The 17,506-nt window shown below is 37.8% G+C and overlaps 1 protein-coding gene across 1 annotated transcript; it reads right to left on the reverse strand.

Moving 5' to 3' along the window:
• Positions 1–1,445: 1,445 nt before the first annotated feature.
• Positions 1,446–14,284, reverse strand: LOC129429630 (E3 ubiquitin-protein ligase pellino homolog 2). Its single transcript, XM_073856426.1, has 6 exons — positions 13,789–14,284; positions 8,731–8,860; positions 8,526–8,627; positions 7,186–7,383; positions 6,710–6,896; positions 1,446–6,225 (listed from the first exon to the last, which is right to left on the reverse strand). Exons 1-6 carry the CDS (start codon positions 13,860–13,862, stop codon positions 5,627–5,629), a joined length of 1,290 nt encoding a protein of 429 aa, XP_073712527.1. The 5' UTR covers positions 13,863–14,284; the 3' UTR covers positions 1,446–5,626.
• Between the last annotated feature and the right edge of the window lie 3,222 nt (positions 14,285–17,506).

The raw sequence follows: 17,506 nt of genomic DNA on the forward strand, positions 1-17,506 counted from the left end.
AAGATCTTTACAGTAAAATGCTGTTTAGTATCTACAAAAATCAACCGTGAATAGTTTACAGTACATGAATAAAATATGAGATCATTTCTTTCTGCTGTACATAAAAAGATCATATTGTGAGAGTTTTAATACATTGTCATATTAAAGGAGCTGTGTGTATTATTGAGATCTAGCGGCTGAATCTGGTACTGTCCCCTCCTCAAAGTTAAAGCTCACATGATGAGACTCCTACAGAAGCTCAACTAATGACGGAAGACATCACACAATCTAAATGTATTTTTACTGTTGAAATTTTTTTGTTTTCTGCAAATGACAAACCCGCTCGTGTGGTTTTTTATAAGTCATTCATTTCGGAGGTCATTTATGATAACTGTATAACTGCCAACCGACTATCAAGATACACTGTTGCGAGTATAAATTGGCAGTATAGGCACGATCACACAGACCAAAACAAAAACAGACATTCACTCACAGAATGAGCATTTCAGAAAGAGAATCAACAACTACAACATTCATCAATTCAAATAAAAACATTTAGACTAATGAAGATGTTTACTTTCAACCGCTCTTTGTCCAGTATCATAATAAAACACATCAAAACTGTTCACAAATTTACAGGAGATCCTCTTCTGATGTTAAGGGGTGGTTTCCCAGACAGGGTTTAAATTAATCCAAGACTATTATAGTTATATTAGGACATTTAAGTAGTTTTTACAAACAAACCTCAACAATAGTGATGTGCATCTTGAGACAAAACAATGGCACTGATATATGTTAAGATGTTTTCCAATGAAGGCAACTCAAACATGCATATTAGTCTAGGACTAGTCAAGGATAAACCACACATATGAGATAAAGCACAGATTGTCCCGCTCTCCCCTATACTTTTGATTTAGTAGTCAAAAACCTAAATAAAGCTCCTTTAAACTTGTATCACAAGCACATGACTAGTTTTAAATAACCCTAATAGAAAACTTTCTGTACTATTATGATTGAATAAAACTTTATTCACTATGCTTTTATGGGGGATGTCCTTAAAGGGAGCCTTCCCAGATGTGGAATTAGTTACTGAAAGAAATTAATAACTTGATATAACTAAGATTAAATACACAGAAGACAATCTTATTAATTATTTTATAGACTTCTGGTTGATTTCTTATTATTATTAATCAATTTAATAAATGTATTATTATTATTGATAAGTAAAATGTTTAGCTAAGGCTCTTTCGTGTTGAGCTGTAAGAGTATTTAGATCATTCACATCGAATCCATAAAATTCAGACTTTATCACCTCAATACTGTCTTCAGAATAAAACCCCAAAATCTTTTGAATGCTTTGTTTGTCACAGAGATCATTGCATGGACAAACTCTATCAAGAACATTTTCACATAACGACTGAAATATGAATGACGTAAACAGAAATAAACAAAGCCCAGTCTGTGTGTATTTGGAAAAAGATGACTTTTATTCATGTAATGTGATTGTCAGTGCACCTTGGGTTTGTCTCGTGATGTGTTTGGACGAGCGGTCGGTCGTGCAGTGTGGCAGTGCCGCTAAAGTCTGGAGGTTCGAGTCTGATAAAGAGGTTTATTAAATGAATCAAACACAAGGTGCAGTAGTTTCACATCTCATTCATATTGAACACAAATCTGACAACACTCAACAGATCACATTTCAATCATCAAAACCCCAATCCCAGACTTTTCTTTCTTTCTTTTAATAGAGATTGAAAGCATCCAGTGTGTGAAGAATATACAAAAGACCATCAGGATGAAGTCAACAGATCCAGTGTGTCATTTCTCAGACCAAAAATCTGAAGGAACGCCATACAGGCACACGCGCTGGACACTCAGACCCTGGTGGTGGTGGTGGTACGTTTGTAAACTTTGACTCGTGTAAACCTGAGGTGACCTGTTCCCAGATCAAGAATGGGACTTGAACAGCATTATCTGGAGGTTGTCTGGAAGACTCTAACGCCACACAGTTACAGTACAAGACGTCTCATTGAAGCATAGATTATAATGATGTGTCTATAACACCAGATCAATGTGCAGAAGAGTAACAGATCACACAGAAACTGACCGTGTGTCTCTTTCCAAACCAGTTTGCCGTTATATTAGCCTGGGACACGAAGCTCACAGGTGCCATGGTGAATTTCACTGGGAAATAAATCCCAGCGTACAGGTTCGGATGGATACGAGTGTCGGAGCGCAACGAAGCCCCGCACACCCGACCTTCTGCTGATGTCCAGGGAACAGTACGTACTTTAGAAAAGGCAAAAAATCATCCCAACTGCTTATGGTCAATCTTTCCTTCAATAAAAAAATAATCAGGTCTTCAACTGAGGTCTCATCTAAAGCTCGTGAGGTAAAGTTGAGCGTTTTCTAACCCTGCAATACATAGCTTAGTCAAGTGCTTCAGTTATAACATTGAGATGTGCACAGTGTGAATGTGCAGGCATACGTGTGTGTGTATGTGAGAGAGATACGCTAAAACACTTTATACACCCGTCTATATACCCGCCTCACCTTTATCAAGTGAGACAATCCAATACTTTACAGGAGTGTAGTTAGTTCAGCTTTAAAAAATAAAGGAAAATATTTGAAATGAACGCTAGCACCAGGAGGATCAGAGAAAGCAAGCACTGGAATTGTACATTCATCAGATTGGTCATCATAAGATCGAATATTGGCCTCCATCGTCTTCTTCATCTTCGTCTCGGACTGAGCACAGTGAGAGTCATTACGTCATTTCCAGTAAGATCTCCTGGACTCCAAACATATCATGTACATAAAATAATATATATTTATATATATATATTTATATAATCTATATACTGTTACACACCGTATAGAAAACAATCTGACCTTGGGTCAAAAGTTTAGTAACACAGTCATGTAGAAAAATATGACATCATTTCAAACGACTACGATACATACGCCAACATCGACTCGTCATTTAAATGCTAAAACATCAGAAAAGAAAGAAAGAAAAAGTGAAAGAATACAAAAGAAAATCCCAAGGGCTAAAAGAACCGTAAAGCCCTTCATATGAAGGCCAGGTTTAAGATAAGCTATAGGAAGCACGTGGCTCCAACCGTTTGCATTTCTCTAGTGTTATCTAATAGCTTCATTCCATACGGTTTATTGCTAGAAATCAAGTCATCTAAAGGATTTTAAACTTACTAGTGTAGTGTGTGTTTGTGTTTCTAGTGTGAGATGGGTTCAGTCTCATGTACTTAAGTCAAGGCGGCCGTAGAGGGGCGGAAAGGAGGCAACGATCTGAAACCATCCCAATCGTCTGATTTCACCACTACACAGACTCAACATGTGATTAGGGTTACGGCACAATACTGGATTTCTTTGGAAACGGTTAAAGGCTGAAGTTAAAGGTCATCCAAAAATAACAATTCTGTCATCATTTCTTCGTGTTTGATTGAAATCTGTAAGAGTTTCTTTACTCTGTTGAACACAAAAGAAGGATTAATGACACAGCTGATGGCATCCATTGACTCTATAGTATTTGTTATTCCTACTATGAGAGTCAATGGGTACCATCAACTGTGTACTACCCTACCACAAGAGTGAGTAAATGATGACAGAATTTAAATTTTTGGGTGAACTGTCCCTATAAAACACATGCTGCCTTCAAGTCCTCTTATGAAGTTCATTGATTGTAATTGGAATGACGTAAATAAGATGATTTCGGCCAAAACGACTGCAGGCTTTAAAACAATGAGCACAAGAGAGTGCGTTCTTAAGTGAACATCAATACAACCAATCACAGTGCTGGGAAAACTACAGTCAAGTATTTAGTTAGAGTAAGTTAATAACTAACTACTCAAAAGGGACTTAGACCTGTGATGGCAAAATTAGTCTGAATGTTCTCTGTCGAATTTTGAGCTAAAGGCAAAAGAAAGAATAAATGTCAAGTTTTCGTAAAAATAAGTACATTAAGCCCTCATCTAGCAATCTCAATGCTCTAAACAGTCATTAAACATCTAAAATGATCTTTATTTGTATGTTTTCTAAGAGGTGTATCATCCTAAATGCTTAATCTAATACAAAGATGCGTCCCCATCCAAATGCACGTCTGAGATTTTGGTTTGGATTTTCAAACATGCAGAAATTAGAAAACAAAGTGCAGGACTTGTTTGATGTTTAAAGAGTTATTAAGAGAGATATGACATGAAAACGATCTCTCACGCTGACTGACAGATCTGAAGCATGCACACAGATATATTGATATCTACACAGAATTACAGTTTTAAGGAGCACCTATTGTCAGATTCACGATTTTTCATTTCTTTTGGTGTGTAAGTGTGTATTAGTTCATGTTAACGATATGCAAAAGGTACAAACACCAAAGTAAACGATGACGCGAGTTATCGTCTACAACTTAAATCTCTTTTCTTGGACTACAACAAACACACGGATTGTAGGAAGTTTACTTCCTGGGATTGGTGATGTAGTAAAGACCGACATTATCATAATCCCTCCCACTTTGACTCACAGCCTGTAAGTTAACTCCTGTTAGCAACCCAATCTTTCAAACATGGTAAGGAGCGTCACATTTCCTGCTGACGTCAGAGGTATTCGGACCAATCACAATGTACAGATTAGCTGGCCAATCAGGGACACAACGCTTTTCAGATCGATGAGTTTTGTACAAAATCCGTGCATTTGAGAAAGACAGGATATCTGGAGCTACAAAAATGTATGCTATGTAGAAAATAATGCGTTATTTAAACCATAAAACACACAAACACATTGTATTATACCAAATACACAAAATAAAGTTTGTTAACTGTTGGGGATCTGATGTGTAAGATTATATTAGATCATTGCATTACAGTAGATCTTAAAAATGTCAATCAAACAATGAAAGAAAGAAAAAAGTTGAACATATATTTTTCCTATAGATATAGTTTTTGATTGTATGTGCTAAATCTACTAGTCTTCCGGTGAGTTTAAGGTATGGATGTGGTGAGTTTGTCTTTGCTGACTTTCCAACAAATCATACATTGTTTTGAAGTTTATTTAATAGAGAATGTCAAAATATAACTCATTTTTAAAAATGTGCTGATTCTGACTCAATTTGCCAGCACAGGTCACACATTATCAATGGCCATTTATTTTAATGTTCTGATATTACAAAGAATATTATTGCAGGCACTTTCAAACTACTTCAGATGCAAAAGGCAAAAAAAAATCTGCAGAAAGCACCGTTACTGTTACAGCTGAATTATTGTCACGCTACTGAAAATATCAAAAACTGTCTAGTGTCACTATGAAGCAGAGCTTTTCTTTTCAGGAGCTCTCAGGACTTGCATAACATTTACATTTGGAAATAATACTTGGATTTATATATTGGTAAAGGATTTTCCTGTGACCTGGTTGCTTTCACAAGAAGTTAGCACTCGAGGAGAATGCAGAGGTTTTTTCATACATACAACACGGTAACAAGGTAACGGACATCTCGTAGATTCGGTCATTTTGACTTGAAGGCAGCATAACTCACCAATGGCGAGAGAATTGCGCGCGTAACAGAAACTACACATCGGCGTAAACATCGCAGCCCCTGACGAAACTAAAGCCCCACTCCTCCCCTCCTTCGGCCACCTTATCAATCGATCGGACCCTGGAAAATGAGGCGCGTGTAACCGGGACCGCCCGACAATGGGGCCGAGCAGAAAGGACACGTGGGTCGGAAGGCGTGGGTCCCGTGAGGCAGCGACGTCTCCGCCCAATACCTGACCGTCTTCTCCGAGCACACGTGACCGCAGGGCACGAAGGCGTGAGTGGGGGCGCCCGCGTCCACGTAGAAGGCGGGCTCGCAGCCCAACCACAGAGGAACGTAAGGGCCGACCGTGCGACAGAGAGGGCACTCCCGACGGCCGCCGGTGCCTCCGCAGGACCCCTCCTCTCGTTCCCTGTGACGTTCGGGTCGCTGGCCCCAGTCGTGTCTGCCGTGAACGTGACCGCAGGACAGGTAAGCCCACGGCTGACGCTCCTCCAGACTGTGACTGCGAGGGAGGCTGGGGAAGGCCAGCGTGCTCAGACCCACGGGACACTGCGGCCGAGCGGCGTTCAGCTCCAGACGGAGGGCGTCCAGGTGTCTCAGGGTGGGAGCTTTCAGCAGACCTTCGGCGGTGCGCCACAGGAGCGTGGCACCGCAGAGATCCACCAGAGAGCCATCCTGCAGCGCGCTGCTTTCTCCTTGAGCCAGTTGTCATAGAAAAAACACAAAGCTCAGTCGTCACGAGTCGTGCAGTCTGGTGTTAACGTCGATAGCTCATAAATCTGCCCATGTGGGACAATGAATCATCAAGATATATCAACTCCAACCCCATCTTTCATTCATGCACAGAACGAAACCATTGGATGTTCATGGTGAGAGTTGGGTTTAATTATAAAGAATAAAACTAAATGAATTTACTCTATAAAACAAACTGAATTTACTTGATAGAAAAATTGTCCTCAAAAGTATCCAAGCCATTCTTTGAAAAGCTAGGAAGCAGAAATCCCATTAAGGAGAAACTGCAGAGTCATAGACAAACAAGCAAGCTGCAAATTCACTAAGAAAATAAGTAACTGCGATTCTCATCTATAGTTATTATGAGGTATATTTGAGTCATTTTACTGAAACAAACATCTGCAGCAAGCCAAAAACATCCCAACATTTCTGTGTTATTGGTCATCATGTTTACCAGTTGTCCACGTATAGGACCGGATCGGGTCTCTCGGAGGGCGTAGACGTGTCCACAGACCGATATCTCTCTCCATAGACCCTGCCTGGGTTCTTCAGGGAAACCCTGAGGATGCATTACAAGCACCCCATTGGTCGTGAGTCCATCCATGTGACCATCCGGATTCTTCCATTTTGTAGCTTTTTCCTATAAGAGATGAACCAAAAATATTAACTAAATTATACGTTTTGTTAACCATGATTATTAAAGCACAAGTTAACCATCTGATCCGTAGCATTTTGTCGTCAGCCTAGTTATTCAGATGTCATAAAAACGTATTGCCGTTCCTGAGGATCAGTCGGTAGAGCATTGGGTTATAATTGTGTCAATTCCCAGGGATTCCCGAAGGGACATATTTTGGGGTACTTTGGGTAGATATTTTTGGCCAAATGCATTATTGTAAATATTTTGCATTCATTTCTGAGTAAACACCAACCCCAAGAAAGATGTTTTTGGAGGAATCAAAGCCAGCAGCATAGATTCGGGCGGTGTACGGTGGGTTTCGGTCACACACCACCCTGCAGGCGAAGCGGGAGATGGTGCTGGGTGCAGATGATGATTCTTCGCTCTCCTTTGATCCGCCGGGTGTATCCGTCACCACGAAATCTATAGGGCTCTCTGTAGAGCGTCCAATCTGAAGAAGACATTTATTTTACTGGACATCAGAAGATTGTCATTTGATCATATTAGATGAAAAAATCTGTCTTAAATATATAGTTGGGTTAGAGGTCAAACTAGTTATTTCATTTTAACTCTTTCGCCGCCAGTGTTTTAAAAAAAAGTTGCCAGCCAGCGCCAGCGTTTTTCATGATTTTCACAAAAGTTTAATGCCTTCCAGATAATGTTCTTCTTTAAATATATAAACATACAATATATTACATGAAAGAACAGACCCTCTGCTTTCAAAAAAAAAAACCCGTTTCATCCTACCTTCATTAGTTATTTTGTAATCAGCTTTTGAATATGGGTAGGTTTCTGCAAAAACACCACATTTTGAGCAAAAAGCAGAGATAATTCAATTTTTGTGACAGACTTTTCATAGAGATCCCATTCAGAGCAATCTTTAAAACAGACACGGACATGCAGCCGCTTGCCATAGAGCAATACTTCCGGGTTTAAAAAGTTGTGCCACCTGGTGGATAATAGCGGTATTGCTGAAAGACGGAAATACTTGTCATTGGCGGGGAAGTGTTTTCTCTTTGATTGACGAAATATCTCGTCAATGGCGGCGAAAGAGTTAATAGAACAGTTAGTGTTTCCAAAATATGGGGTTCACCAAACCCTGGAGGTTCATGGGGGAACTGCAGGGGGTTCATGATCTGATTAAAAAATGTAAATATATAGTTTTAACGGAAACATTTCACAAGACTTTTTAAAGATGTAAATCTTTGGTGTCCCCAGAGTACATATGTGAAGTTTTAGCTCAAAGTACCCCACAGATCATTTATTATAACATGTTAAAATTGGCAATTGTGGGTGTGAGCATCTGACATCACAAGGGGAGACAAATTTCAATGAGCTAATTTGCTTGCAGAGAATGATTTACCAAAACTAAGTTACTGTGTTGATCTTTTTTACATTTTCTAGATTGACAGAAGCACTGGGGACCCGATTATAGCACTTAAACATGAAGTCAGATTTTCATGATATGTCCCCTTTAAAATAAAATCTTAAATAAAACACTTAAGATTCATCTTCTTTGTATAATCTGCTCGTCATGTGACCATTACACATCACTACATTATATCAGACTATTGATTTAATCTCCATGCTGACCTGAAACATATCAGTGTTGTTGTCATGACAATATTCCACCACCACCGTCTGATTCCTGGAGAGAGTAAATGAGATGCTGTGCTGACCCCTGCTGTTAACCGCCTGAAACCAAAGGTCAAAGAAGTTTAACAGCTGCATAAAACCACCTGTAGAAGAGATGTTGTTCTCAAATGTATATCTGCGTTCTGTTGAACAGAAAACACACCTTGCTGTCGTGTGGATTGCTGAGGATGTGCACAGCGCTCGGCTTGACGCCGTTTGCTTTTGCCCTCCTGAAAAGAGCAAAGCGGCTCCTTTTCCGGCCGTGATCTCCGCCTGGCAGTGAGCCATTATACCTGAACGACAGATGAACAGAGAGATGTCACGATCCACCGCAGTATATATGCTGTAAAAGCACCGTCATCAAACCACCATTCAGCCACGACAGACGTCTCGATTGATATTAAAGCGCCGCTGAAGAGCTTCTCAGCAGCATCAACAATGTGATTCAACAACAAGCAAACATCTGCTGCTTACACTGACAAGTCAATATTATTCTCAAGCATCTGTTTCTGTTAGTTTGATGAATAACCAATCCAAATCTGTGTCTTTATTCAGTTTGAGAAGTGAGCAGAGGAGGGAAGAAGATCATCTAGACTGCTCTGATATACTTCAGTGATGCCAACACTAAATGTGGCAGAATTTGGATTTCTACAAGTTTAACAGCTGTCAAGCAAACATTTGTCCAAAGCATTTTACATAAAAATAAAGCTCATTTCCATTGATGTGAAGAATGAATTGAGGAGGCGAGAGACAGACAGACAGACTCTTCTGTTCTTACAGCAGCTATCACTCACATTCATTCACTAACTTTACATTTAAAGAGCAAGAGGACACAGGCAGCTGTCCAAAGACAACATTTTACTAAAACTCTGTGCTATTGACATCATATATATATAAAATCACAACCCTATATGACAGGATAAACAAGTTTTAAGCTCATGTTATAGTAGTGCATAAGCTCTACGTAGCCTGACGTGCACCTTGCCAAATTTTTAACAGCGAGTCAGTTCTCCGCAAGCGCTGTGATTGGTCCACTTAAACCCCTCCGTCAGGTAAAAAAACTATGACATAGATATTTCTGTTTGTGACGGTGAGAACAAAGAGGGGTGAAGTTGAGGAGTGATTTAACTCAAACTGCAACATAAGTCAGTGTTTATTTACTTCCATTACTGCTGGTCTTCTCAAATCATACTTCTCAAAGTTCATGTTTCTTCTTCGTTTGTGGGTTAAACTGACCAAGCTGCTTCTTCATTGACGGTCGCGCTGGTTACATGCGTGGATACTGACTAACAGCGGTCTGCATGTGTGTTTGCATGTCAACGCAGATGACAACCCAGAAGTATATATGAAAACTGACGCGCCGGCTACGCCATAGGACATACACACACTTATAATGAGCCCTTTAGTCACATAACATCGATTTGTGGAAAAACCAAGTATTTTATCAACATTTAGAAAATAAATTTTGTGCAAATCTGTAATGGAAACCAGGCTACTATGTGTGTTAAAGGTGATTCCTAACAAAGCATTTAGCCAAAGTAACTTACAAATGAGTGAACATTTATTATTGTGTCTAAAGGGCCAACAGTAAAGTGTAGTTTACCAGGCCAGTTAATGCTGTTTAGTATTTAAAGGCGGAGTCCATGATGTTTGAAAGCCAATGTTGATATTTGAAATCACCTAAACAAACACGCCCCTACCCCAATAGAATCTGGACCTTCTGTTGATAGACCCCCCGACACATACGCAACCCAGCATTTGATTTGATTGGCTATAAGTGTGTTTTGGTAGTCGGCCCGTCTTCTTTTCCAAAGCGTTTTTCAAACATCGTGGACTCCGCCTTTAAGGCAGTGGTCTCCAACCTGGGTAAACGTGCTGGGTTAAAAATGACCACATGCTGGGTTGTTGTTATGGAACCGTGAGGTATAATAACCCAGCAGCTGGGTTAATATAACCCAGCATTGGGTCAATTTTTAACCCAGTACGTGTTCTGTCCAATATTTATCCATTATGGGTCAAAAATAACCTAGTCATGTATTAATAGCCTTAATTTAAAACATTTATTTTTATATTAGCTTGGCTTATTTTATGCATGTTAACATTTTAAACAATGATAAAACATATCAACAAATTAAATCAAATAAAACAAAAAAGGGGCGGTTTCCCGGACAGAGATTATCTTAATCCAGGACAATGCCTTATTTTAATTAGGGAATACAACTAGTTTAAACAAACATGCCTTACTAAAACATTACTTGTGTGCATTTTGAGGCAAAACAAACGGCACTGATGTATTTTAGGATATGTAAGTGCAAGTTGTTTTCAGTTTGGAAAGCTCTAAAAAAAATTTTAGTCTAAAACTAGTCTAATCCCAGTCCGGGAAACCGCCCCAAAAAGTTTTGAGTAAACTATATCAAAAAAGTAGCCCTCCAAATTGTTTTATTCATTGTGGTAGCCCTTGCTCAAAAAAAAAGTTGTAGACCGGTGTTGGGTAAGTTACTCAAAAAAGTGATAAATTACTAGTTACTAATGACATCTTCAATCATGTAATCAGATTACTGTACAAATAGCTCTCTTAAAAAAGTATTTAATGACATATTACTAATAAATAAATCCTATTTAGTATATAGATAGGCTTGAAACAGCTGGAATAAATCATATTAAAGTACATCAATTATTCTGGTCACACTTTTTAAGGTCCAATTCTCTTATTACCTACTATTAACTACCTTTTCCTCAATATACTCCTATTAACTGCTTATTAATACTTGGTAAAGTAGTTGTTAAATTGGATTAAGGATGTAGAATAAGGTTTCGCAGAATCAGGCATTAATATGAGCATATTAAGTATTAATAAACAGACAATATCTCAGTAATATTAATGCTAATAACCAACTAGTAGTGAGAAACTACACTAGAGTGTTACCATTTTGATTAACTCACAAAAGTATTTAAAGTCAGTGAGAAAAAAAACATGCATTTTAACCTCAGACTTTAAATGTTGATGTTAAATCCACTGTTGTGTGATCTACAGGTCTATACACAGTGACAGACAGTACTTAGTTAAATTACATCAGAAGTGGCTCTCATTTAATTACAGTAACTAATTTCTCTAAGAAAGGATGTGTACATTTTTACACAGTTTTGTGTTATTTCCCATACAGTGATTAGAAAATAAATATAAGAGCTGTCTAAACTGAAAACAACTTACACTGTCATATCTTAAAATACATCAGTGCCCTTTGTTTTGCCTTAAAATGCACACAAGTAATGTTTTGAGTAAGGCAAGTTTGTTAAAGTTAGTTATATTTCCTAATTTAACTAAGGCCTAGTCCTGGTCTAAGCCACTTCCTGTCCGGGAAACCACCCCTGTGTCATTTTGTGTTCAAATAAATAAAAGGGATGTGTTAAAACAACACAAAGTGTGTTGTTCCAATAATAACACAGAGATGTGTCTAGTTAAGGACAACACATTAAATGTGTTGTTTTAACACACTTGTTTTAAAAGTGTAACTAGTTACACTCAACACTGGTTCTGGGTAACGCTTTGCTAATCTCTTGGTGAGGTATTTTTGGTGGTTCTCTTCTCTAAAGTCTGTTTCATTTGACTGTTTATCTATCCACAAAATAATGATGTGCGTCAAAAGTACAACAAAGAAAATAAACTCATTACGCCGATAACAGAAAGCAGAGCAGAAGAGCGTTAGAGAGTTACTGAAGTTTCTTCTGTTAAAGCTGATGAAGAAAACTGATTCTGATCTGATCAACACAATCAGTTGTGTCAGTCTGAGGCAGTGAAAGTATAAAACAAGTGAATGAAGAACAGATGGATGATGATTTACATTAACATTCAATGCATTGTGTGAAGTGTAAGGGAGGAATTCGGTGCTCTCTAGAAGCACTTCCTCATGTGACTGAAAATATTTTATGATGTCATTTCCTCAGTAGGGTTTATCACACCCTCACAGCTGTATACTGATCATAGATCAAATCATCTGCTAAATAAAAACATTTTCATATAGTCATCAGCACCAGAAAATCTATCTGTTGAGTAGCAGCTCATTATAACTTCATTCACTTAAATGACATTATGAGACAGTAAGGTGAGGTCTGTCAGTAATACACATCCATTATACACCATTATAAAACAGTTCCAGTTCTTGATTCTGATTGGTCAATAGCTGTGGTTTATTTGTGATAAAACACTTCTATGGTAGCTGTACCCAATGATTCGGTGTATTACTGCACAGCACCCTTAAAAATTCTATTCTGTTACCATTCACAGTCACTCTGGAATTATTTACTACATACTAATAATAATATAACTTCATGAAAGTTGTGTTAATACATATTATTCTTTCTTAAACAATTGTATTGTGCGGTAACTGTTTAATAAAATCAATAAGTGCCTTACAACACTCTTCAGCTCTGACTTTTTCATGATAAGTGTGTGACAGTGTGTTACAGTATTTGGCAGTGTGTTTCAGTATTTTAGTGTGTTACAGTATTTGACAGTGTGTTACAGACAATATTATAGTGTGTTACAGTAAATGAGTGTTTCACAGTGTTAGTGTTTTACAGTATGTTACAGAATGCTTTGTTATTTGACAGTGTGTTACAGTATTAGTGCGCTACAGTATTATAGTGTGTTACAGTATTATAGTGTGTTACAGTATTATAGTGTTTTACAGCGTTAGTGTTTTAGAGTATGTGACAATTTGTTACAGTGTTTTACAGTATTTTACAGTGTGTTTCAGTATTTGACTGTGTGCTACAGTATTATGGTGTGATACAGTATTATAGTGGGTTAGAGTATGTTAGTGTTTTACAATATGTTACAGTGTGTTACAGTATTATAGTGTTTTACAGTATTATAGTGTGTTACAGTGTTTTACAGAATGTTACAGTATGTTCCGTTATTTGACAGTGTTACAGTATTTGACAGTGTGTCACAGTATTGTAGTGTTTTACAGTATTATAGTGTGTTACAGTGTTTTACAGTATGTGACAATGTGTTACAGTGTTTTACAGTATTTGACAGTGTTTTACAGTATTAGTCTGTTACAGTATGTTAGTGTTTTACAGTAAGTTACAGCATATTACAATGTGTTTCAGTATTTGACCGTGTGCTACAGTATTATAGTGGGTTACAGTATGTTAGTGTTTTACAGCGTTAGTGTTTTAGAGTATGTGACAATTTGTTACAGTGTGTCACGCTCACCCGAGGATCACCAGTTCACCGTACTTCACCGGATCTTTAGCGCGCGCATGTTCGTCGTGGTTCGGCTGCAACATGGGACTCGACACACCGTCACTCTTCTCCTCTATCGCTGTTACACGACCGGACCAAGCGCGTGAAAACCCAACTAGTAACCCGTGTGATGAAAACCCCAAACACGCGTGGATCGCCGCAGCGAGGACACGTCAAGCTTGTGATTTTTTTCCTCGCGTCGTAAACCGTAAAACAGTGAGCGGATCCGTTCATAAGGTCCGTTCAGCGGCGGCGGCGGATGAACAAACAGCTCGCGGCAGAGTAGACTGAACCATTTACTCGCGCGGCGGGGGGAGAGATACTAAAATAAACACGCGGATCTCTCTCACGCGTCAAGCGGATCACGGGTTCGTTGTTATTTCACAGGTTTATATTTGTTACGGTCAACAATCCACGACACAGGAGGACTGAAATGACACGCGTGATTCATTCATAAAATCTTTTTCACCCCTCTGATATGAGCGTGATGACGTGTGCCGGATTGCCGTGAAGCATTACGTCACCGTACAATAGAGTCTCACATAATCTCATAGAGAAAATTAAATAAAGGAGAAACTAAATATAGTTTCATGGCTGGGTGGAACTGTATTTAAAATATATATCAAAAAAGATTGTTATACAAGTATCACAGTTATGTCTTAAATATTATTTATATATAATAGTATATTTTTGTATATATTATTAAGGAATCTTTTTTTAAGATGTTAACAATACTGTATAGTGGATCTCAACCTTTTTGACTACAGGCCCCCTCACAAACTCTAATGTTTTATTTAAACATAAAAGCAAAACTTCATGTTCTTCATTATATCTCTTTATAAATGATTGTTCATCATGGATAATATTTAGTAATTTAATAACACAAAAGTCTTATTTATCTTCAGCCTGTCAGACTCTTCCTTCAACAGCACTTACTGATTTATAGTATAACATTATAAAGGCAGATTTCAATTCGTGGGTGTGAAAATACTTACATGTAGGTCACAGCAGATTACTTTTGTGTAAACAGCACATCTTTCTTACTGATGTATGTAAAAGCAAGCATCACCTTAATACTATTATTATACTGATTTAAAGAGACTGTTTTCTATCTACAGACATCTGTGTTGGGCAATAATGCAGTGACTGAAGATCAGGATCTCTGTCATGGGTGTAGCTTTTGTAAAATCATTTATGCTTTATTTGATCAAGAGTTGTATTAGCTGCAAGTCGCTTTGGATAAAAGTGTCTCTAAATGAATAAATGTAAAAATCATTTGGGTCTTGTTTAAGACAAAATCTGTTAATATTGTTAAGAAGTGAATTATGTGTCGAAAAATGCTCTTAAATGAACACTACTGTTTACTGCATAACTGTAGCTTTCTATAGGAAGGAAGGAAATGGAGCTGATGCTAGTTTGTTCTCTTTTCCCTGGATTGTTTTCTTCATGAGACCTGAATAGAGACGTGCGCAGACATCAGTCAGTCACCACGGAAACAAAAGACTTTCACCAAAACCTCTGTAAAGCTATCTGGCCTGCTCATCTGCTTCTGTAGGACTCAATGCTGAAGGTTCAGACCTAAAGCACTGCAGATATACACAACATTCATCATAGTACACAACGACAATAACCGTGTTGTTATTTGTCTTAACCAACCTCATAGTCATAACAACATCGTGCCCTAACAGATCCCTTATAGCAGTGATCTCCAGCATGATTGCACACATATAGAGTCTTGCGAGTTGTCTATCAAAGCACATTTTTGTTTTATAGACTCAATTTTTATATTAGCTTTTATGCATGCTAACATTATGCATAAACAATGATAAAACATATCAACAAGTAAAATAAAACCAAGTAAAACAAAAACGTATATCAGAAAAGTAGCCCTCCAGATTGTTTTCATGCTTGCTCACAAAAAGATAGGAGACCCCTGAACTATAGCATTGAAACACTGAGTTCTCAAAGTGCAACACAACACATTTGTTCAGAAAATATAAAAACTGCAGTTTCCTCTCAGATACTTCACAATATACTCCTTTATTCAACAAGAATATTGCTGTAAAGTTTAGTGAGTGACAGGAGTTTAGTAAAAGATCTCTGCAGTCAGATTCACTCATTTTAGCCTCAGATTGAAAACTGAAACCTCATAGATGTGGCAACTCTTACAGACTGTATCCTGTTACATAAACAAAGTTGTGTCTCATCTCACATTAACAGATTAACACAAACCAATACAAGGATACTTGAGTTTAGTGAGAATACAGGATAGTAACTTTGATGTGTTGTGTAGTGAGTTTAGACTACTGCTATGGCTACAGTATTAAACAGCACATCGCTTCCTGTGTCTGGAGCAGTCACGACACAACAGACAAAGATACAACTGATAAACAGCTGATGACGTCATCATAGTTTGCATGGATTATGCATTATAAACACACATGAATTTTTAAAATATACTTTGAAGTGGATCAAAAAAGTTCATCAAAGTTGTCCTAAGACAAGAACAGGTATTACTAATTGGTTTAATGAAAACTTATAAAATGTTTTAATCCACTTCAAATAGCGGCTGGTGACTTCTCTTCCGAAAGGCGCGCATTCAAAAGATGTGTTTTTTGTGTCATTTAAACCATGTGAATAATGGGTCTCTTTTATCATAAACCAATTTGAAGCGTCTGCAGCAGACTCATATTTTGACATGACATGGTTCACATTACGTGTCAAACACATATTTTGACTTGACGAGCCAAACACATGATGCGCTAAAAACATTGTGACAAGCTTTGCATCGTGCGCCCTCAAAAAAGAAGTCACCGGCCGCTACTGTTGACTAGTATATATTGATGTAAGATATTTTTGATTTTAAACGTCATGCCAGCTTCTAAGGCTATACTCATGTCGAGAATACAGTTTAAAGGCTCCGATTTGATCAGGTTTTGGCACTGACAAAAGATTCAGCCACACATTTTCTCTTAATTAGGCTGAGAGAACTGTGACATGAAAGAAGATAACAGTGAGCTAAACATCACAGGTCTCTCTATTTAACTTACCAGGTTACGTCAGCAAGACCACATTTACTAGTACTTGCCCATATTAACAAACTCAACAAAAGTTTTTTCTCCATGTACACACATATCTGTTTAATATCTATATTTTGATCTTTATCTGGGGGCTTAGAGATGTTTAATTCTGTGTAATTAAACCTCAGAAAAATAAGGCTACAACAACTAAACATTGTATAATTGTATATGTTTTGTAATATTTATGTCATAAATTTTCTTTGGAGGGCCTCACATGCAGAAAGGTTTGAGAAGCACTGACTGGTCTAGTTAATGTTAGTTTAGTTCCTAAAAACATTCAAAGTTTTTCACTCAGTCATGTTTGAGTATCTCAGAGCTTCTTCTCTTGCTCGTCTAATGTTGATAGACTAGTAAAGCTTTGCTCAGCACAACACTTTCTCAGGTGACATTGGTTTTGTACTGCATGAATTGACTTAACATGACTTTTCATAAAACTATACAGTTGAGTCTCTAATGTTTATAAGGACAGAGATAAAAGTAAGATTGTTGTCTTTCTAAACACACACACATCGTTTTTAACCACAAGTATAACAGATTTCAGTTGTCTCTTGCTGAATGTAAGCTTGTGTGTGTGTGTGTGTGTGTGTCAGGTCAAACTCTGAAACTCA

Source organism: Misgurnus anguillicaudatus, chromosome 18 (assembly GCF_027580225.2).
Source record: "Misgurnus anguillicaudatus chromosome 18, ASM2758022v2, whole genome shotgun sequence".
Classification (NCBI taxonomy): Eukaryota; Metazoa; Chordata; class Actinopteri; order Cypriniformes; family Cobitidae; genus Misgurnus; species Misgurnus anguillicaudatus.

Bases quoted from the DNA above. Each gene is read 5' to 3' on its own strand.
- LOC129429630 (XM_073856426.1), bottom strand. From the start codon at position 13,862: ATGTTGCAGCCGAACCACGACGAACATGCGCGCGCTAAAGATCCGGTG. The intron at 8,861-13,788 runs GTGAGCGTGACA...TCTGTCGTTCAG, and splicing joins GGTGAACTGGTGATCCTCGG to GTATAATGGCTCACTGCCAG. The intron at 8,628-8,730 runs GTGTGTTTTCTG...CTTTGGTTTCAG, and splicing joins GCAATCCACACGACAGCAAG to GCGGTTAACAGCAGGGGTCA.